The sequence below is a fragment of the Podarcis cretensis genome (assembly GCF_951804945.1).
Source record: "Podarcis cretensis genome assembly, chromosome: 15".
NCBI classification, from domain to species: domain Eukaryota; kingdom Metazoa; phylum Chordata; class Lepidosauria; order Squamata; family Lacertidae; genus Podarcis; species Podarcis cretensis.
In genome coordinates, this window is record NC_137185.1 from 6335128 (window position 1) to 6357381 (window position 22254).

The following is a 22254-nucleotide window of genomic DNA, read 5'->3' on the forward strand; positions in this document are numbered from 1 at the left end:
CTGCGCGCTCTGGTTCTCTGCGTCTCCAGCAGAGGCTGCCCTTGGCGAAAGAGGCGCGTAATTACGCTCGTCTGTCCCGCCTCTCGGCGTGGATCATCGCCGGGGTCTTGCGCCTGGGCTGGCGGAGAGGAAGGAGGCGGCGGCCGAGGAGGAGGCGGAGGCTGGCCGGGGAGCCCCGGCGGACGGGCAGCCGGGGCAGCAGGCAGGCGGGCGGGCGGGCGGGCGCGCGGGCCATGGAGCGCTGGAAGGGCCGCGTGGCGCTGGTGACGGGCGCCTCGGTGGGCATCGGCGCGGCGGTGGCGCGGGCGCTGGTGCAGCACGGCATGACGGCGGTGGGCTGCGCCCGGAGCGTGGACAAGATCGAGGTAGCCCGGGAAGGGAGGAGAGGAGGAAAGGGGGAAGGGGAGAGAGAGCAAGAGGAGGAGTGGGGAAGAGAAGAGGAAAGGAGGAAGGAAAGGGGGATGGAGAGAGAGAGAAAGGAGGGGAGAAAGGGAGGGAGAAGGAAGGAAGGAAGGAAGGAAGGAAGGAAGGAAGGGGGATGGAGAGGGAAAAAGGAAGGAGGAATGGGAAAAGGGTGAAAGGAGGGGGAAAAGGAAGAGGAGAAAGGAAGAGAGAGAGAGAAGGAAGAACCGGAAAAGAGAGAAAGAATGAAGGACGGGAAAAGGGGAAGGGGAGAAAGATAAGGAAGAAAAAAAGAAAGAAAAAGAGAAGTGGGAGGGGAGAGAAAAAGGATGAAAGGAAGAAGGGAAGAAGAGAAGGAAAGAGAGAGAAAATAAATGGAGAGAGAAGGAATGGGAAGTAGGAGAGGAAGAAAAGGAAGTAAAAGAGGGGGGAGAAAGAGGAAGAAAAGAGAGGTAGAGGGGGAAAGGGAAGGAAAACTGGGGAGGAAAGGGAAAGGAGAGAGGGAGGAGGCGCAAGAAGGGGAATGGATGAAAGGAGGAAGGAAACGGGAAGGGGGGAAATAGGGATAGGAGGAGGGAGAGGCTTGGGGGAAGAGAGGCAACCCAGGGGAGAGAGAAATGGAAGTGGGGGGGGGGGAGATGAGATAAGGACACTTTTGGAAAAGGAGTAAAGAAGAAAGAGAATCGGAGATAAGGAAAAGGGGGAAGGTGTGTGGGGAGAAATGGGTGCAGTTTTCGCGAAGGGAAGGTATTTTAACCAGGCCTTTTAATAAACTGGATGGAATTATGATAAGAAGGGACAGGCTGAGAGGGGGGGGGCCTTAATGGTGGTGGTGATTTTTTTTTGAGGGGGGAATCGGGGAGCCTTCCTTATTGGTTCTCTCAGAAGGGGAAGAAGACTCTAAAGTATGTAGGGGAAACCTCTGCCTGACCTCTCCCCGCCCCCCTTCCTCTCCATCGCCCTCTTTCTCTTCGCTGCTCCCGCATTCATTCATTCATTCATTCCGCAGACAATGCTCGCACTCATTCCGCACACATGGCGTGGAGGGCGGGCGAGATTCTGCCTGGCTTGGATCTGTTTACTGAGCGGGGACGGGGGGCGGTGCGTGTGTTGAATTGGTGGATGAGGGGGGAGCTGCGTGTAGCAAGGGAGGGGGGCAAGCACGCGCCGTTGGGGTGCAAAAAGCAGAAAGGGGTGGGTGATCGGGGCCCGTATTTTCCATTAACTGAACAGATGGGGCAGAATGGAAGGCAAAGGCGTCTCTGCTTGCAAGGGGTGCCCCCAAACCGGCCCTTCTTTCTCCTTTGTTGGGGTGTGTGTGAATGGGTTATAAAGTGCAAAAACAACCCCCCCTCTACTTTTAGCCTTTTCCAGAAGAAGGTGTTCTCTGTGTGTGGTTTTCTTTAAATTGAAAATTCAATCTCCCAGTGTTAGAAGAGTTTCTCATCAAAAGGATTGTACCTATTGAGTCATACGAGTCACACCTTTTTTCCTGGTTTCTAAGATGAAGACACCTTTTTATATTGCCGGGCTATATAAAGTCCCGTTTCACTTTTTCCAAAGATCATCTCGACACTGGAAGAATTAGTTTCGGTTGAATGATGGCATTTACTTTTCGCAGAAAGCTTATAGGCAATGCCATTTCCTTAAATCTATCTTATCTATCTGCCTGTCTGTCTGTCCGGAGAGATAGATGGCACGCTTTTGAATTTATTTCAGGCCCCATCAGCACTTTACATTTAAAACAGCATTATCTCACTTATAAGCAGTCATGGGTTCCTCTCAAAGAATCCTGGCCACTGTAGTTTGTTAAGGGTGCCAGGTCCATGGCAGAGAATCTGCTTCGCACACAGAAGGTGGCAGGTTCAATTCCTGGCATATCAAATGAGAAAGACCCCTGGCTTGATCCCTAGAGCTGCCGCCAGTGTAGGTAAGAGATGGGGAACTCCACCTGTCCCAGGTGGCATGGTTAATGGTGGAAATTGTAGTCTAGAGCATCTTCCGGAGGGCCACCCCTGTTCCAGTATTCTTCAAGTTTCCCCAGACATTGTTGGACTGCAACTCCCTTCCTTCTGGGCTGTTGGCTGGCTGTGGACCATGGGAGTTGTAGTCCAGCAACCTGAGGCTCCCGAGGTTCGAAGAACGCTAACCTAGATTATGCGGAGGCAGAAGGACTTATTTTGAGCCAGCTCAAAGTGGAAACTAGTGTGCCTGAACGACTCCCAGCCCCCAGCTTCCCATCCTCAGTGGGGCAGACCCAGAGTGTCTTAAAAAGGCTGGAGGAGTCCCTGTTTAGCTGGCGGTTCTGCAATCTCTTGGAAAAATCAGATAGAATCTCTGAGGGCAAAGTGTGCAAAGGATTCAAAGGTTGCAGGTTTCAAGCAATTGCACTGTTTATTTGCGTTTGGAAGGAGGGAGTAAATATTGGCATTTCCACAGTGCTCTCTCTCTCTCTCTCTGTGTGTGTGTGTAATACTTCGGGACAGAGGCTCTAAAAAGTTAAATTGGGGAACTCAGTGATGGTCCCCAAAATAAGGTCGGTTCACAGGTTGTTGTTTTTTTGAAACCAGGGATGGGGGACTTCCGGCCCTCCAGACGTTTATGGACTACAACTCCCATCTTCCCTGACCATTGTGCAGATTGGCTGGGGCTGATGGGGGCTGTAGTCTGACAACACCTGGAAGGCGTTGGGGAAGGTTGATGTCTAGATTGCTTCTGAACTAGGTGACTGGTTTCTCTGTCTGAGCCTCTGTAGCCTTGTCACGCCACTCAGTTGTGGGTCTCCTTCCCTGCAGAGGTGTTGACTGACACCTTCATTATACAGCTTCCAGCTTTTGACACTTTAAGGACCCACCTTGTTTTTGTTGCCATAAGTTGTTTTTCGGCTGCTTTACTGTCGTCACCTGCCCTGATTCATGGGAGATTTTTAAGTAGAGGCTGGATGGCCACCTGTCAGGGATTCTTCAGCTGGGATTCCTGCCTTGCACGGGCTTGGACTAGATGACCCTGGGGCTTCCTTCCAAATCCACAGTTCTATGATTCAGTAATGATAATAATGGTAATAATTTCACACTACAGATACAGTAACCATCAGTCTATGCAACTTAAGTTAAACATATGTTAATATAAACCCTCCAAACAGGGTATTGGCACAAAACCGATGTCTCAGTAAATGTGCCTCGCCTTACCTGCTTAGAACAACAAGACTGTACATCCGTTGTAGGTTTAAAGGCTAAAATAAAAATAAGAATAAAAATCGCAATAATTTCAGTGCCTCTCAAATGGAGTGAATGTAGAAGCCGCTTAAAATGCCAGATCCTCGTTGGTATAAAGTTAATGCCACATCCTTTTGCTGCATGTGGCTGCGTGCGATGAGAATGCAGGAGAAAGATTCATGCATATATTTCCACCTTCTGTACAAGATGTGCAGGAGCCCCCTTGGAAACATGGAAATAAAGCTGGCGCTCTCTTATCAGGTGGTTGTGGCAAGCTCCTCAAACACCAGTATCCGTGTCAATGTAACCAGGCCGATATTCCCAATAAATTGTCAGCAGTTTAAAAGTCGTTTATTAATAACCCAACCCAGGTGGGTGAATGGGTTGCCTGCCGCCAACAACGTGTGTCCAAAATGATTTCCAATATGTTGTCCCTCTTTTACCAGTGTTCGACATTCTTATGGTCCATTTTTTAAATTATTATGTATGCTTATATCCCACATTTCCTCTAGGGAGCTCAAAGTCTTTCTCCCCCTCCCCCTTTCATCCTCACAACAACCCTGTGGGGTAGAGCAGGTCAAAAGCCCCTAACCATTACATCCCACTGGGCAGTGTGGTGTAGTGGTTAGAGTGGCAGTTGTGAGGCTTGGCGGGGTGGGGGGAGGAGACTTGAACCTGAATCCTGATACCACTGCAAAAAGTCATTGGGCATCCCATTCACTGTTTTTCAGCTGAACCTACCTTGAAGGGAGGCAGAGTAGAAGCAGAACTGTGCCTTTGGGTTTTCCACGCCCCCACCTTCACCCCCCCCAAATCCCTGTGTGTGTGTGTGTGTGTGTGTGTGTGTGTGTGTGTACACACACACACACACACACACACACACACACCATATTTTTCGCTCTATAAGACGCACTAGACCATAAGATTTGGGGGGAGGAAAACAAGAAAAAAAATATTCTGAATCTCAGAAGCCAGAACAACAAGAGGGATTGCTGTGCAGCAAAAGCAGCGATCCCTCTTGCTGTTCTGGCTTCTGGGATAGCTGTGCAGCCTGCATTCACTCCATAAGACGTACACACATTTCCCCTACTTTTTAGGAGGGAAAAAGTGAGTCTTATAGAGCAAAAAATACGGTGTGTGTGTGTGTGTGTGTGTGTGTGTGTGTGTGTGTATCACACACACACATATACATTTCTAATGATCCAAATCCTTTATTATTTTATTCAGATAATATACATTTTTTACAACAAACAACTCCAAAATAAAATCCTTGTCATTATATGGGCAATGGAAAGCAAGCAAACAAAAACAACCCAGGAGATTGCAAGTGTTTCTACACTGCAGTTGGCTTAGCTTTCGGGAAGGGATGGCGATCCTCTTTCATCCTGAGGGCTGCATTCGATTCTGGACAATCCCCCCAAGGCAAATTCCCCCTTCTAGCTTCTACAACCTGCCACCTTTCTGCATTCTCCTTCAGGATGAGCAAAGGGCATAGAATTATTGAATCATGGAATTGTCGAATTGGAAAGGACCACAAAGATCATCTACTCCAACCCTCTCTTGCCTAATGTGGGGCTCGAACTCACGACTGAGATTAAGTCTCACTCTCTACTGACTGAGCATGACCAGAACAGCGTTAGAAACTCAGATATATAAGCTAATCGCCAAACGACCCCTTAAAACTAGGTTATGGTCACCACGACACAATGCCCAGGCGCCATTTGTTTTTGCAGTGAAATTTGTTGTTGCTGCTAGTATTCGTTTCATTTATATTTTAAAGAAAAAAATCTCAAAGTGGTTTACAGCACATTCAACATCAAAGAAAGCGATCCAGAATAAAACAAAGGAAAATATTTCAAATCCTTCTCTAAGCAAGGTTCGGTTTTCGCCATTTTGTGGTTTGCCTCAGGGGCCAAAATGTCTTGGGGCGGCCCTGCAGGAAGGCAAAAACACAAAAAGAGGGTTCTGGCAAGGAGGTTTGGCTCTAGAGGGGGTTTGGCTTGGGAAGAGTCTGAAGGGCTTCAGGTTAAGAACTTTGCTTCAGGATGAGAACAGAAATCGTGCGGCGGTGGCACAGCGGCAGCGGGAGGCCCCATTAGCTAAAGTGGTGTTTCAGGTTAAGAACAGTTTCAGGTTAAGAACAGACCTCCAGAACGAATTAAGTACTTAACCCGAGGTACCACTGTATATTCTTTTGTAGATATGTTATTGCAGAGGAATGCTATATCTTTCACATGGCGTTGGGCACTCCTGTCTCAGAGGTCAGCATCCAGTGTATATTTAGCTCTCAGTGTGCACGCCCAAGTAGATGTGGGCGTTATCAGCCGGTGCTGTAATCCTGTCTTGCAAGGTAATCAACCCTGGGTTGGGCCGGGCTTTGGGGGATAAGGTATCTTGCAAAGCCAGGCACCAAAGACAGCGATGCTTATCAGTCACTGTCTCTGCGTGGCGTTGGTGTGTCACCCGGGGCGTGAAGGTTGGAAGGTTCAGGACTATCAGAAAAGCAAGTACTCCTCCTTCTTCTTTGGCCATCACTCATAGCCAAGTAAGATTGTCTTCCATAAACATGGTTGTAACAATGAGTCCGTAAGTGACTGTGGAGGCCAATTCTGGATCCACACGTCCTTCCACAGTGGGGACATAGGTTTCCGGGTGGGTTTTGATCACGGTGAGGAATCTTGCCAAGCGTGCCTTCCTCTTAGTGCACTTCTCCCTTTTGTCCTTTAGTTCAAGTATCCTCAAAGCCCACGACACCTTTGGTAAAGGCTGTTCTCCAACTGGAGCGCTCGCAGGCCAGTGTTTCCCAGTTGTTGGTGTTTATACTACATTTTTCAAGATTTGTCTTGAGAGAGTCTTTAAACCTCTTTTGTTGACCACCAGCATTACGCTTTCCATTTTTAAGTTCGGAATAGAGGAGTTGCTTTGGAAGACGATAATCAGGCATCCGAACAATGTGACCAGCCCAACCAAGTTGATGTTGAAGAATCATTGCTTTGACACTGGTGATCTTTGCTTCTTCCAGTACACTGGCATTATTTCGCCTGTCTTCCCAGGTGATGTGTAAAATTTTTCAGGGACACCACTAATGGCATCTCAGCCTGGATATCTCGGTTGGTCAGAGCATGAGGCTGAGAATGCCCAGGTTGCAGGTTCGATCCCTGTGTGGGGCAGCTGCATATTTGGGTTGGACTAGATGACCCTATGCTACACTTCTATGTGTCTATTTGATGTTCAACGGGGATGTTCTGCTGGTTTTGTCCCTTGTAGAATTGCAGTGAAACGAAGCCCTCTCTCTGCATGACTGAGAGAGATCTGGGCGTAGACCGAATGTATAATTGTCCTCAGCATCTTCTTCCAAATCTGGTTGTTATGAGGAATAGCTGGCGGCGAGGAAGCCTCGCTTCTCTGCCGGAAGCCTCATAAATCAACCTGCCTGTGGGTGTCACCCGTTTGTGTACTTTTTCTTTTATTCAAAAGGGGTGTTTGCTTCTCTCTGGAAAACGGTTTTGCAGTCCCAACTGGAATGTCGTATACGGCTCTGTCCACACCCCCACCTTGAAAAAAATCTTTAAAAAGGATGATGCAATGCTGGAAAAGGTGCAGAAAAAGGCAACCAAAATAATCGGCGAGGAGGGGAGGGTTGGAGTGCCCCCTGAGCTCTGGAGAAAAAGCATAAGAACCTCGGAAGAGTCGTGCATATGGGTCAGGCCAAAGCGGAGCCCCCTAACCCAGCATCCTGTTCTCACTGTGGCCAAGCAGATGCCCTGGAGGGAAAACTCAAAGCAGGTCCTGAGTGCGAGAACAGCTTCTCCCCACTTGTAATCCTCAGCAACTGGTAGACACGCCCCCCAGTTCCCAGGCCACGCCCCTCACTGGCCATAAGTGTGTGGCTGGAAAAGTCCTTGAAATTGTGTCTCAGAATTTTGCCTCTTTCTTCCCTGGATGGAAGATCATAATAATAATAATAATATTTTTTATTTATACCCTGCCCTCCCCAGCCAAGGCCGGGCTCAGGGCGGCTAACAAGCAATAATAAAAACAAGTTGAATGAATACAACTTAAAAACAAGATTAAAATACAACATTAAAATACTGAAACATTAAAATATTAAAATGCAGCCTCATCACAGGAGGAGAAAGGGAAAAGAAAAAAGAAAGAGGGGGAGGGAATCAAATTGGCTCCAAGCCAAAGGCCAGGCTTTGTCTGTCTGTCTTACAGGCCCTGCAGAAAGAAATCATATCCTGCAGGGCCCTGGTCTCATGAGGCAGAGCATTCCACCAGGCCGGAGCCAGTGTTGAAAAGGCCCTGGCTCTGGTTGAAGCTAATCAAACTTCCTTAGGGCCCGGGACCACTAGGATGTTGCTATTTATGGACCTTGAGGCTCTCCATGGGGCATACCAGGAGAGGCGGTCCCGTAGGTACAAGGGTGTGTGTGCAGAAGCTAGCCGGCTTTGCAAAGATGACATTTGCATCCATCTCTCCACCCACTTTTGCGGCTGGCCCCGCCCACCCCAGCATGTGGCCCCTGGAAAGTTGCCTAGAAGGAATGCAGCCCTCAGTCTGAAAAAGTTCCCCGTCTCTGATCGTTTCGCAGCGACATTGGTTATGAACGGGTTACTCTGCCTGCATTGCATTGGCGAGCTTATCCCATCTTCCTAACTTAATGAGTTCGAGGAACCACTCTCTTTTAAAATTTGAGATTATGTTTTCCTTCTCTTTTTCTTCCGGTCCTCAGAGAACCTGGCCAAGGCAGTCTTTGCAGAGATTAGCAAACTCATTTAATAATCTGCAGCTGTTTGGAATCTCGCCTTCAATAAGATTAAATCGGATTAATAATGGGTTTCAATGCCCCCTTCAGGAATTACATTTTCGATGTCAAGGAAATGCATCGTCAGTGAGGCTGAGCATGCTAGTCCTTCTTTTGTTGATGTTCAGCTGCACCTCCAGCTCCTGGGCATTGGGAACCTTGCGTTACAGATAGGCTTGACTGCGCCTAACCGTTCTGGGTAGAAAATGAGACACAGGAAAGCTCTTTATACCAAGTTAGACCACTGGCCCATCCAGCTCCGTATATCAGTGTTTCCCAACCTTGTGCCTCCCTCCAGCTGTTTTTGGACTACAATTCCCATCATCCCTTGCCACTGGTCTTGCTAGTCAGGGATGATGGGAGTTGTAATTCAAAAACAGCTGGAGGCACAAGGTTGGGAAACACTGCCATATATTGTCTACACTGGTTGGCAGCAGCTTTCCAGGGTTTCAGCAAGGGGTCTCTCCTAACCCTGCCTGGAGATGCTGGGGATTGAACCTTCTGCATGCAAAGCAGATGCCCTACCATTGAGCTCTTGTCCTTCATCTAAAAATAAGTTAAGATTCTAGTCCTCATGCCAGTCCGGAATCAAATAGGAAAGTAGGGGGCCACCACCTTAGGCCCATTAGCCCATTTAAGCTCTCTATTGTCTACACAGACTTGCAGCAGCTCTTCATGGTTTACTTGGAGATGGCTTGGATTGAACCCAGAACCTTCTGCATGCAAGGCAGATGGCCTACCATAATTTAATTTATTTTTATATATAATTTATAATTTATCTTCATATATAATTTTATAAATAATTTATTTTTTTTATACTCTGCCCATCAGACTGGGTTGCCCCAGCCGCCCTGGGCAGCTTCCAACAAAATACAGAGGGAAAAGCGGGGGGGAATCAAACATTAGAAGCTTCCTGGAACAGGGCTGCCTTTATATGTCTATGAAAAGTTATATAGTTGTTTAACTCTTTGATATCTGCTGGGAGGGCATTCCACAGGGCGGGTGCCACTACTGAGAACGCCCTCTGCCTGGTTCCCTGTAACTTTAATTCTCACAGTGAAGGAACCGCCAGAAGGCCCTCGGCGCTGGACCTCAGTGTCTGGACTGACAGACTGGGGTGGAGACACTCCTTCAGGTATACTGGGCCAAGGCAGTTTAGGGCTTTCAAGGTCAGCACCAACAATACTAGCACCAACTAATTGTGCTCGGAAACGTACTGGGAGCCAATGTAGATCTTTTAAGACCAGTGCTACATGGTCCCAGCGGCTGCTCCCAGTCACCAGTCTGGAAGCCGCGTTCTGGATTTTGTTGTAATTTCCGAGTCACCTTCAAAGGTAGCCCCATGTTGAGCTCATTACAGTACAGTGGTACCTCGGGTTAAGTACTTAATTCATTCCGGAGGTCCGTTGTTAACCTGAAACTGTTCTTAACCTGAAGCACCACTTTAGCTAATGGGGCCTCCTGCTGCTGCCGCGCCGCTACAGCACGATTTCTGTTCTCATCCTGAAGCAAAGTTCTTAACCCGAGGTACTATTTCTGGGTTAGCGGAGTCTGTAACCTGAAGCGTATGTAACCTGAAGCGTATGTAACCTGAGATACCACTGTAGTCCAAACAAGAGATAACCAAAGCATGCACCACTCTGGCAAGACAGTCTGCCGGCAGGTAGGTAGGGTCTCATCCCTAGCTTTAGAACCACAGCCCTTTGTCTGTTTGACCCACCACTAGGTTTCCATGCCACCGAAATGCCGCTACCCGACATTGCTTTGTGCCATCGATTCCTGACCATCAAAGTTGCATAGTAAAAACAACAAATTGCTTAGATCTGCTTCTTTATTTTTAGCATGCCAGCAGTCAAAAACTAGAGCCCATTTCCCAATCAAAGTAGTTTCTCACTTGCTGAGGGGTTCTCTCTCCCCGGCCCCCAGTGCAAGGTATAACCACCGTGTGAATAATTTTTAATTCTCCCCTTCCTTAAATGCAATTTGATCGCTACCCTTTGACATCCACCTTCCTTATTCAAATGATGCTCAGAAAAAAGAGAGAGGAAAGGCTCTGTCAGTTAGAGCTCAAACCTTCGCCTTACCTCGCCCGAGGATTGCGCTCCCCCCCGCCTCTTCTGAAGAGCTTTGATGCTCACCAGAAGGGACACCCCGTCTCTGACCTGTCAGCCGGGAGACGGTGACAAGCTTCAGGAGAGCGAGGAAACGTCATGTGATGTCTGGATTCCACAGCCTCCAGCGGAGGCACAGAATCCGGTCAACGTGGGACCTCAGAACCTCAGGGCTGATCCCCTTCCCTTTCCTGACGAAACAACAAAAATAACCCAGTGGTTGTTTTGCTGTTAACTGGGGTCAAGGACTTCTTTGAAATGTGGGAAGGATCTGTGCAATAATGCCCTGAAACTCTTGCCGGCTGGTTTCATTGAATGACCTTGAACTCTTATTATTGCGATGAGAGAGGGACAAAAACAGACATCCACTTTGTCATCGACATCGACATCATCTGCACTCCATGCTCTGGTAACTTCCAGAATGGACTACTGCAATGTGATCCACGTGGGGCTGCCCTTGAAGGTGACTTGGAAACGTCAGTTGGTTCAAAACGCAGCGGCCAGATTGCTGCTTTCAGATCTCATAGAAAAGCTCTGTTTGAAAACAGCTGCACTGATGGCCAGTTTGCTTCTGGGGCCAACACAAGGTGCTCACAGTGTTTCAAGCCCTAAATGACTCAGGCCCCAAATACCTGAAAGACTGCCTCCTTCCCTACAGACCTTCCTGGGAGCTAAGACTGGCAGGGGGTGTTATGTAGTGAAGTTTCACCCTGGGCCAGCAGGGGGATACTGTAGATAGTTTTCACTCAGGTCTGTAGATAGTTTTCACTCAGGTCCACGTCAGTTATTTTAGGCGGGAAACTCTGGGTTGTTGTTGCTACAATGTTGACAGCCGGCTGCCTATAAAAGAAGGCCGGCTGAGCTGTTTGCTAGTCAGTTCTATTCCAGCTTACAAAATAAAGAGCTGCTTTGGAGAAATCGCTGTGTCGTCTGCTATGTCAACCCACAACTTAACAGGGGGTGCCCTCTTTGTTGTTCAACCACCCTCACAAGCTCAGGGGGTGGTGATCCAGGACAGGGTCTTCTCTGTGGCAGCCCCTAAATTGCAGAACTCCTTCCTCACAGAGTTGCGTCTTCATTGCACAGCTTCCAGCGAACACTGAAGACGCACCTCTTTATAACAGTGACACTTGAGGTGTATATTTTTAGGACGCCACCTTATTTCTGTAATTTTAAGTTGTGAAGCCTTCCTATAGCTAGTGCTCAGGGGTGTGTTCCAAGATGGTGCACTAACCCAGAGGAAGATTCATGTGGCATCCATGAGGCACTTCCTCCCTTCCCTGTGTCAGCTCCGGGCTGGAACTGAGGAGAGTCAAGGTCAAAGGCAGCCTGTCTGGGAGAAACTTTGATGTCTTCTGAGTTGTCACCTAAGGCAGTGATGGCTGCCTGGCTTGTGACTGAGCAAATTGAGGGGGGGGGGAGGGAAAGGTCAACCAGTTCGCCTTCTCTTTTTCATACGTTGTTTTCATCCCAGAAACTCTCTTTCTGTCAACTCCTTTTCTTGCCTTTGCTTGTCTTGCTGCCATGGCCTTGTTCGATCACCCTTCGTCAATCTTTGGCCCTCTGGATGTTCTTAGACTCCCATCAAACCTTGCAGCAGACATGGGTAGTGGTCAGCCATGATGATACCTGTGGTCCAGGGTTTCCCAAGCTTGGGTCTTCAGCTGTTTTTGGACTACAATTCCCATCATCCCCTGACCACTGGTACTACTAGCTAGGGATGATGGGAGCCATAGTCCAAAAACAGATGGAGACCCAAGTTTGGAAAACGTTGCATGGCCCACCAATATCTGGAGGGATCTTGATCTTCCACCTCTGCCTTTATCAATTCCATTCTGAACTCTTCACTTATGTCTCTTCTAGAAATTGGCTGCTGAGTGTCAGAGTGCTGGCTACCCGGGCACCCTCATTCCGTACAAGTGTGACCTCTCTGTTGAAGAAGAGATCCTCTCCATGTTCTCTGCCATCAAGACCCTTCACCAGGGAGTTGATGTCTGTATCAACAACGCTGGCTTGGCCCGGCCAGAGCCCTTGCTCTCTGGCAGGACTGAGGGTTGGAGGACGATGATTGACGTGAGTAGAGACCAATCCAATCTGTGGTTGTTGCTTTTTAAAAGTGGGTTTGTTGGGTGCAAACCCCTGTTGTCACTTTTCTCTCCCTGGCCTAGATCCGCACCCACCATCCTGCGCCTTGAGAGGCAGAAATATAGAGAGTGTAAGCCCATTGCTTTTCCAAGGCACCTGTATGAATGTCAATCCCAATAGAACTCACCTGAGCCTTCCAGAGCCCATAGAGTTGAAAGAGGAAGTGGGGAAAGAGTGCCATTCTTCCAACTTCCTCCACCAGCTCTGTGTGCTTTTCAAGGGAGAGAAGGGTAGCCACCCGCAAGGGAGCAGGGCGTGATGGTGGTGAAAACTTTGCAAAGTGAAAACTTTGCAAAGATGCTGAGGTGTTATCTCCTGCTATGCAGGAGTTAAAGACCAAGCACTCATTCAGGATTCACTGTGCAGTTAACCTACAGTACAATATGTAACCCGCCTCGAGTCCCATCCAGGAAAAAGGTGGGGTATAAATAAATTAATAAATTAATTAATAGTAGTAGTAGTAGTAGTAATAATAATAATAATAATAATACAATGGGATACATGTCTACTGTAAAATCTCTTTATGTTTAATGGAGCTTACCGTATTTTTTGCTCTATAAGACTCACTTTTTCCCTCTTAAAAAGTAAGGGGAAATGTGTGTGCGTCTTATGGAGCGAATGCAGGCTGCACAGCTATCCCAGAAGCCAGAACAGCAAGAGGGATCGCTGCTTTCGCTGAGCAGCGATCCCTCTTGTTGTTCTGGCTTCTGAGATTCAGAATATTTTTTTTCTTGTTTCCCTCCTCCAAAAACTAGGTGCATCTTATGGTCTGGTTCGTCTTATAGAGCAAAAAATACGGTACTTCTAGGTGAGTGGATACAGGATTGCAGCCTAGACTTTGGCAGTGGGAGAAAGCAGGATCCTTGTGCCTTTAATGGCTCAGTGGCAGGCAGAAATTCACCAGCTTAGAAATACCTTTTCTAATAGGGAAATGCCGTTATGAGGGAAACTTCCCCTGTTCACATTCAGTCCGATATTTTATTATGCTGGTGACCACTGATTTATTTTGGTGACCTGCAAAAGACGGCACACATTCATATACGACACAGAGCACATGTGCAAATTCTGCAAATCTTTTGAGATTGGTTGGAGGGCCCAATCCACACATGATGTACCAGGCCCAGAAGATCCTTTGGGCAACCATGTTTGGGGAGTTAATTTTCATCAGGATCAAGGCATATGCCAAGGGAATGTTTAAAAGCCTTCATGCCTGCATCTCCCGGCACTGATCTTTATCAACCACCCAAGCAATTATTTAAAATAATAAGAAGGAAAAAAAACACCTTGGTTCACAACTACAACCCTCAATTAACTTACACATCTAGTTTTCACTCTAAGGTATTCCAGCAAAACAGCTAAACCTTATCAGTTCCTAGGTTTGCAAATGTTAAAAAAACAAACCACCCCGGTATTAAAATGATAAAAGCTGGCTATTGAAAGGAATAGCATGGTGTTTCCCTAGCCTCAAGAACACTTACCAAAATGCAAAAGCCTCAACTAATTTCTAGATGGTGTTGGGCTTCCCCTGCCTTTCAGGTGAACGTGATGGCTGTGAGCATCTGCACCCGGGAGGCCTATCAGTCCATGAAGGAGCGAAGCATCGATGATGGCCATATTATTAACATTAACAGGTAGGTGAAAGCAAAGCGAAGGGATGCCGCAATAGCAATGCCCTTGAGTTAAGTTTTCATGCGAGACGTCTGAAGACGTTTAGACTAGCTTACCCAGATGCTGGTGTATTTATAGTTTATTGGTGGCTTTATTTTTTTAATGTCTTAAATAGTTGATTTAGCTGCTTTTGCCAATAATTTTATTGTTTTATTCTTTTTGTCAACTGTTAGATTTTTTTTTCTTTTTCTTTTTACATTTAAGCAGTACAGCGGTACCTTGGTTTGCAAACAGTCTGGTTTGCATACGTTTTGGATTACAAACACGTCAAACCTGGAAGTGCGTGTCCTGGTTTGCAAACTTTTATTGGATTACAACCCTTTTTTTTTTTTGGATTACAAACAAATTTTTTTGGGAGACCCTATTGGTGAAAGCGCGCCTTGGGTTACAACCTGTTTTGGTTTACAAACAGACCTTTGGAACGGATTATGGTTGTAAACCAGGGTACCACTGTATATAAATTGTAGGGGGGAAAGATAAATAAATGTGTGAATTACAGTGGCTAAGCTAAATGCTATCAGGTTCAGGGCTTGTTTGCCAAACAGGGAGGCCCAATGAGCCAGAGATTTTGCACACCAGTTTATAAAGTCATAATTTTCTGTAGAGTTTGATTCTGTTGTTCTGCATCAAGGAATTTTATTTTATTCCCCCCTTTCTGGGTTCCCTTCCAGCATGAATGGCCACAGCGTGGTCCCTCAGTCCGTCATGCATTTTTACAGCGCCACAAAATATGCCGTCACGGCGCTGACCGAAGGGCTGAGGCAGGAGCTCAGGGAAGCGAAGACACACATACGTGCCACGGTGAGTTTAGCTTATGCCCGCTCTGGGTTCGCCAACCTTTACTTGGTGCATCAGAGTCGGTGCTGTGGGCGTCAGTGGCGCAAACAGTGTGAGACAAAATGGCTGCTGTGGGCGAGGACATAGCACAAAATGGCATCTGGGTTGGAGGGCACAATACAAAATGGCCACCGCATCTGAAAGAGCAGGGGAAGGGCCACAAAACAGTGCAAACACACTCCTTTCTCCCCAGAATCAGTGGCCCCATGAATGGTGAGGGGAAGATGCCCTCCAGTGGTGTGAATGGCCTCTCTCTTTGCCTGAGATCTTGGGAGAGCCACTGCGCATCAGAGTAGGCAACACTGCACTAAATGGAGCCAATGGTCTGACTTGTGGCCCTCCAGATCTTCTTTTGTCTCTGACCATTGGCCACGCTGGCTGGGGCTGATGAGAATGGGCCTACATCTGAAGGTCACAGGCTCCCCATCTCCCTGCTCGACGTCACTTGAGAGGAGGTGGTCACATCAGAGCTCAGCAAAGTCAGGATGAATCCTTGCTGGACATTTCCTGACTCAGGAATGCAAAAAAAGATGCTTTATACTGAGTTAGACCGTTGGTCAGGCATAGGCAAACTCACCCCTCCAGCTGTTTTGAGGCTACAGCTCCCATCATCCCTAGCTAACAGGACCAGCAGTCAGGGATGATGGGAACTGTAGTCCCAAAACATCTGGAGGGCCGAGTTTGCCTATGCCTGCCGTTGGTCCATCCAGCTCAGTAATGACCATGTCAGTGGACGGAAAATCTTTGGCCCCTTCAGAGCTTGTTGGACTACAACTCCCATCATCCCTGACCAGCGGCCATGTTGGTTGCAGCTAATGGGAGAGAGGCCTACAGGTCCCCATCCTTGGACTACAGGGACTGGTAGTGGCTCTCTGGGGTTTCAGACAGGTCTCTCTGTGTCCAGCCTGGAGATGCTGGGGATTGAACCTTGGACCTCTACCACTCAGCTCTAAAAATAAAATAAGTTGCTAGTCCTCATGCTGAATTAAACAGGAAAGCAGGAAGATGCTTTATCCCAAGGAAGACCACTGGTCCATCTTGCTCAGTATTGTCTACACTGACTGGCAGCAGCTCTCCAGGACTTCCAGCAGAGGGCATTCCCTACCTGAAGATGCTTGTGGTAGAACCTGAGACCTTCTGCATGGAAATAATAATAATAATAATAATTTATTATTTGTACCCCACCCATCTGGCTGGCTTTCCCTAGCCACTCCAACAAAGATTAAGAATACATTAAAATGCCGCACATTAAAAACTTCCCTGAACACACACTATGCCCCTGAGCTCTTCCCCTAAAAATGGAGCAAGTTTCCGGTCCTCATGGTTCTGAATTGAGGGCCTGTTTAAAGAATATCCCCGGAAACTGCCTTCTACATCGGTCCACCTAGCTCAGTGTTGCCTACACTGACTGACAGGGGCTCAGACCAGCACTTTCTCTCCCAGCCCTACCTGAAGATGCTGGAGACTGAACCTGAGACCTTTTGCATGCAAAGCAATGCTGTACCACTGAGCCGCTCCTCCTTAACCTATGGCAGATTACAGAGCCTCAGCATCTGCCGCATTGCTGTTCGGCAGCCAGACCTAATCTGCAGTTATTTTTCTCATCAGTGCATCTGATCTGTTCCTTTGGATTGTGCATGGGGGAGCTCTATCCATTAGACCTCGAGTGATCATTAAGGGCTGTCTTCTTGGAAACGCTGCTACAAAACCGGCCAATCATTTCCCCCCATATCTTTTGCACTGTAATGAAACGAGGACTTAGCAAATCCCGTCAGGGCGCTGTGTTTTTGTTTGTTTGTTCCTTCCCTTTCTCTTTCTTTAGTGTATCTCTCCGGGACTGGTAGAAACTGGATTTGCTTTTAAACTCCACGATAATGACCCAGAGAGAGCAGCAGCGACGTACGAGAGCATTAGGGTAGGTGGTTGAGCGCATGGATGCGACAGGCGGGGGAAGCAGATGAATTGCACATGTTCAAATAATTTTGGTCTACGTGAAGAGCCTGTTCTTTTTTGTGCACTGAGATGCCTCTTAGCACTTTTGGCGGGGGTGGGAGAAGCGATTTATTCATTTACTCACATTCCACCTTTTGTGCAAGGAGCGCAAGGTTGTTCTCCTCCTCCTCCTTGTTTATTATTTTATTTTATTTTATTTTATTTCCTCACAGCAACCCTGCAAAGTAGTTTAGGCTGAGAGTGAGCAACTGGCCCAAGTTCATCCAGTGAGAGTTAGTCTGCGACACTAACCACTACACCACACTGCCTCAATCTTTGTCTGTTGTTGTTACAAGAAGAAGGACCTGTCTGCTGGATCAGGCCAAAGGCCCATCTTGATCCCTGCATTGCATGGGGACTAGATGACCCTTGGTGTCCCTTCCAACTCTACAATTATAAGATTCTATGATTCTAGTCCAGCATCCTGTTTTTACAGTGGCCAAGCTATTTACTTGCTTCTTCATTTACTGCGGGACGCGGGTGGCGCTGTGGGTTAAACCACAGAGCCTAGGGCTTGCCGATCAGAAGGTGGGCGGTTCGAATCCCTTGCTCGGTCCCTGCTCCTGCCAACCTAGCAGTTCGAAAGCACTTCAAAGTGCAAGTAGATAAATAGGTACCGCTCTGGCGGGAAGGTAATGGTGTTTCTGTGCGCTGCTCTGGTTCACCAGAAGCGGCTTAGTCATGCTGGCCACATGATCCGGAAGCTGTACGCCGGCTCCCTTGGCCAGTAAAGCGAGATGAGCACCGCAACCCCAGAGTCGGCCCCGACTGGACCTAATGGTCTGGGGTCCCTTTACCTTCACTTTATTTATTGCATTTATATCTCACCTTTTTCTCCAAGGAGCTCAAGGTGGCATACATGGTTCTTCCCTTCCTCATTTAATCCCCACCACAACCCTGTGAGGTAGGTTAGGCTGAGAGGCAGTGACCAGCCCACGGTCATCCAGTGAGCTTCACAGCTAAGAGTCCAAATCTAGGACTCTTAACCATTACGCCACACTGGCTCAATCTATGATCTGTTGCTGTTGTTACATAAAAGAACCTGGCTGCTGGATCGACCCAAAGGCCCATCTGGACCAGCGACCTGCTTTCACAGAGGCCAACCACATGCCCCAAAGTGAAAACTGCAGGCTGGACCTGAGTTCAAGAGCAACTCTTCCCCACTTGGAATTCCCGGCAAATGGTATCAGAAGCCTCCTGGCTCCTCCAGGGGAGGAGGTAGAACATTGCTCTCATGGCTTGGTAGCTGTGGATGGCCATGGTTTTGTCCCTTCTCAAGCACAAGGTGAAGTGACGGCCACTTGCATGACTTTAAATATGAAATATACAAATTCATGAAGGATAAAGGCTCTCGGGGGCTACTTATGATGCCAGCAAACGGGCCACCCTGTAAGAAGCAGGAGACGTTGTGGGGTAGCAGTCTTTCGAAAGTGAGGGCCCAAAATCGTGAAGTGTATGAGCTTGGCAAGAAGTCTTTGAGGGTGCACGCACTCCGAGGCCTGCTGCAACCAAACTAATTCTCATTTCTTGATTTTCCTCTCTCCTTCCAGTGTCTAAAAGCAGAAGATATGGCCAACGCCGTCATATATGTGCTCAGTGCTCCACCTCACGTGCAGGTTAGTCGAAAAACCAGAACAACCCCTTCAATTCAAGGAGAAGAAGAAAGGAAGGCTTCTTTCCTGTTGACTAGGCCTCTGCATCTGTTGGTTGTGCTGGAAAGGACAGAGATGCAGGGGTTATCTTTCCCTTCAGCTCGATGTGTTCCTCAGGCTGGCGCCTGGCTCCATGATGACCAGCCCTTGTCTCCTTTGCCCAGGGGATAGGGAAGAACCATAGAATTGTAGAGTTGCAAGGGAGGGTGATCTAGTCCAGCCCCTGCAATGCTTGCCAGAGGATTCTGTGTGTGGACCTCAGGCTAGTGCAGAAAAACTTTAGCCCTCCACGTGTTGCTGAGCTACAGCAAGAATGGGATCAAGGGAGCTGTGGTTCAGAGGGCCAAAGTTTCCCTACATCTGGTCTAAGGTAGGCAGTGCTCAAAACTGTGTCAAAACACACTCACTCACTCACACACTGATTGTGGCAACTGAGATTTCTTTCCTGTGTCAGAACCAGGGGATCTGTGGCTCTCTGGATGCCACTGGGTTCCAGTTCCCATGAACCTGGATGAATTGAGTGAAAAAACTTGTATGCCGCTTAACCGTAAACGCAACCCAAAGCGGTTTACAAAACCCCATGAAATATACCAACATGAGATTACCAATTCATGTCAACATTAAAAACATCAGCTGGAGCTGATGGAGATTGGAAACGAAAATGTTTGAAAGGCTGCAGCTTCCCGACCCCTGATCTGTAAAAAGGTCTTCATCGGTCAACAGAAGACCATTAGAAAGGGAGCAAAAGAAGGTTCCGGAACGTAGCAGCAGGCCTTGAGAAAGCCCTTTCTTGAGTTCCTGTCAAATGGGCCTTAGATATTAGCACAACAGAGAGAGGGGTTCTGGTATTCGGAGTCCTCTTGCCTGGTTCATGGTCCGGCAAGAGGTTATTTTTGGGTTCATTGGAAATTCCTTCCACCCTCTGGCAGAATCCATTTTCCTGGGACTATGAGACACTTCACAGAAAGCGTGGTGTGGTGCCATTTCTGGAAGGCATCTAGAGAGAATGCAACATAACCCCCAGATAGATGTACCAGTGAACACACACACTTGGAGCCTCCTTAAAATTCCTAAAGCGTTTTGTTCTGTTTCAGTTCCACAGCACTTTGGCTGACATGTGCCATTGTCTCTTCTAGATTGGTGACATTCAGATGCGGCCTACCGAGCAGGTCTCATAGCAAATGGAAGAGGATTCGCTGCTGGTGCAGCACAGCAGGGGGTACGGAGCGCCATTGATCCTCTCAGGGTTTTTCTTCTGTGACGTTTTAAGTGCTGCAATAGGAAGAATTGATCCTCCCTCTCCCCCATTACTCTCCCATTTTGAGCCGACGTCAGCTGAGCGGAAACTCAAAAAGGAAAGGCGCAGTTGATTGCGGAAGTCTTATCCACCATGCTCTACTTCATGCGGAAGTAACAGAAAAGCCGATCCCAGAATCCAACCTCAACTGACTTCAGGGGTGTGGGAGCTTAGGATGTCCAAGGCGGCCTAGCTGGCTTTTGATGAATGACTTACCAGCTTCCCTCCATTGCTGAACTGCTGCCAACGTCACACTTCCCCGTAAATGCTACGTGGAGCATTCTTTCCTCATTTCTCTTTGCTACCACCCCAAACTCTCGAAATATCAAGCCTCGGTTTCTGCGTCTCTCTCCAATCCGTCTTTGATGAGCACGGCAACAATTCCCCCTTTGGAACCGCAGGATTCGCCTTAATATCCATTTGGCTAGAAAGATGCTTGAGCCAGGAGTCGCCATTTTCTGCCGCAGAATGACTCTGTTTCCCACCACCGCTTTAGCTGTTGCGACTTCCTTTCCAAAACAGAATCCCGGGAAGTGTAGTTTGGAGAAAGGGGGTAACATTGCTGTTAGCGACCTCTTAACAATTCCCTGATCACAAAACTACGCTTCCCAGGGTTCCTAGGGAAGATGGGGGATAGCTATTAAACCAAATTGTCTGTGGTGAGGCTACACCTCCTTCAAGGCCAGCCTTTGCCAACCTGGTGCCCTTCAGCTGCTTTGGACTACAACTCCCATCAGCCCCAGCTGTCATTCAAAGGAGCTGGAAAGGCACCCGGTTTGTGAAGGCTGCTCTGGCCAGTCATGGGTGCCCGCACCACATTTTATGAACAGCAAAGTAATACAACAATTTGTTAATGATGTATTTGGTTCATGTAAAATGTTGGGTTGAACCACAGAGCCTAGGGCTTGCCGATCAGAAGGTCGGTGGTTCGAATCCCTGCGACGGGGTGAGCTCCGTTGCTCGGTCCCTGCTCCTGCCAACCTAGCAGTTCAAAAGCATGTCAAAGGTAAACTGTGTTTCTGTGCACTGCTCTGGTTTCGCCAGAAGAGGCTTAGTCATGCTGGCCCCATGACCCGGAAGCTGTACACCGGCTCCCTTGACCAGTAAAGCGAGATGAGTGCCGCAACCTCAGAGTCGTCCGGGACTGGACCTAATGGTCAGGGGTCCCTTTACCTTTACCTAAAATGTTGTGTGTGTGTGTGTGGAGCAAATACATTTTTATAGAGAGAAGTGTGTATGTTTGTGTGTAGTGCAAGGGCACCTCATTGCAACTACCCACCTTTTTAAAACACAACAACCCTGCCTGGTTGTGCATTCCAGGAGAGGAATAGTGTACAATGAGACAGAGGAGACTTCCAGCTGCCTGATTCAGCTAATCTCAAAGAACAGTGATGGAGATGGGCAGCTGGTAGCTGGCTGATGGGGCCACCAACTTAGATGACTTAGGCAACATTTGCAGAGGATCAACCTACACTCATGGAGCCTCCAGGTGTAGAGGTAGTCTACCTCTTAATGCCAGTTGCTGTGGGGCAAACAACAGGAGAAGGAGTTTGCCTTCAGGCTCTGCTTGGAGTATCTGGCTGACCAGTGTCGGAAACAGGACGTTCAGCAAGACAGGCTTTTGATCTGATTTAGCAGAACTCGTCTTACATTTTGCCCACCTCTGTCTGATGCTTTAATCCCAAAGGCACACAATAGGGAGTAAACCCTGCTGAGCACAATAGGACTTCCTTTGGAGTAAAAACCCTGTTAAGGCTCCAGATTCTGTTTGACTTGTTTAATTCCACAGAACCACTTCTCCCCCTTGAATTACCAACCATATTTAGAACCATAGAATTGTAGAGTTAGAAGGGACCACAAGGATCATTTCACCCCACCCTTTCTCCAAAACACTCCAATGTGTTTTGCAGAGGTACTGTTTATTACGTGGGCTGCCTCAAGCTGCCAGTTGCCTTGGTGCAAATTTTCTGAACAGGGGTTTTCCTAAGCCAGACTCTTGGCTATATTTCTGCCGCCTGTTCAAATCTCCCTTAGGGTGGGCTCATTTGGAATCAGCTGGATGGAACAGCTGGGATTCTAGCACTGCAATGGCAAAAATAAAAAATAAATGAAGAATTCGGTGTGTGTT

At 47.9% G+C, this 22254-nt stretch overlaps 1 protein-coding gene across 1 annotated transcript; it reads left to right on the forward strand.

The window, feature by feature from the left end:
- DHRS11 (dehydrogenase/reductase 11) lies at nucleotides 1–21075 on the forward strand. Its single transcript, XM_079955872.1, has 7 exons — nucleotides 1–365; nucleotides 12399–12608; nucleotides 14217–14311; nucleotides 15020–15149; nucleotides 17008–17100; nucleotides 18728–18793; nucleotides 19966–21075. Exons 1-7 carry the CDS (start codon nucleotides 234–236, stop codon nucleotides 20005–20007), a joined length of 768 nt encoding a protein of 255 aa, XP_079811998.1. The 5' UTR covers nucleotides 1–233; the 3' UTR covers nucleotides 20008–21075.
- Nucleotides 21076–22254: the final 1179 nt, after the last annotated feature.

What these genes read in the sequence shown, in the direction of transcription:
- DHRS11 (XM_079955872.1), top strand. Translation starts at nt 234, where the DNA reads ATGGAGCGCTGGAAGGGCCGCGTGGCGCTGGTGACGGGCGCCTCGGTG. An exon ending in CGACGTACGAGAGCATTAGG is followed by an intron (nt 17,101 to 18,727) that starts GTAGGTGGTTGA and finishes CTCTCCTTCCAG; the next exon opens with TGTCTAAAAGCAGAAGATAT. An exon ending in GTGCTCCACCTCACGTGCAG is followed by an intron (nt 18,794 to 19,965) that starts GTTAGTCGAAAA and finishes TGTCTCTTCTAG; the next exon opens with ATTGGTGACATTCAGATGCG.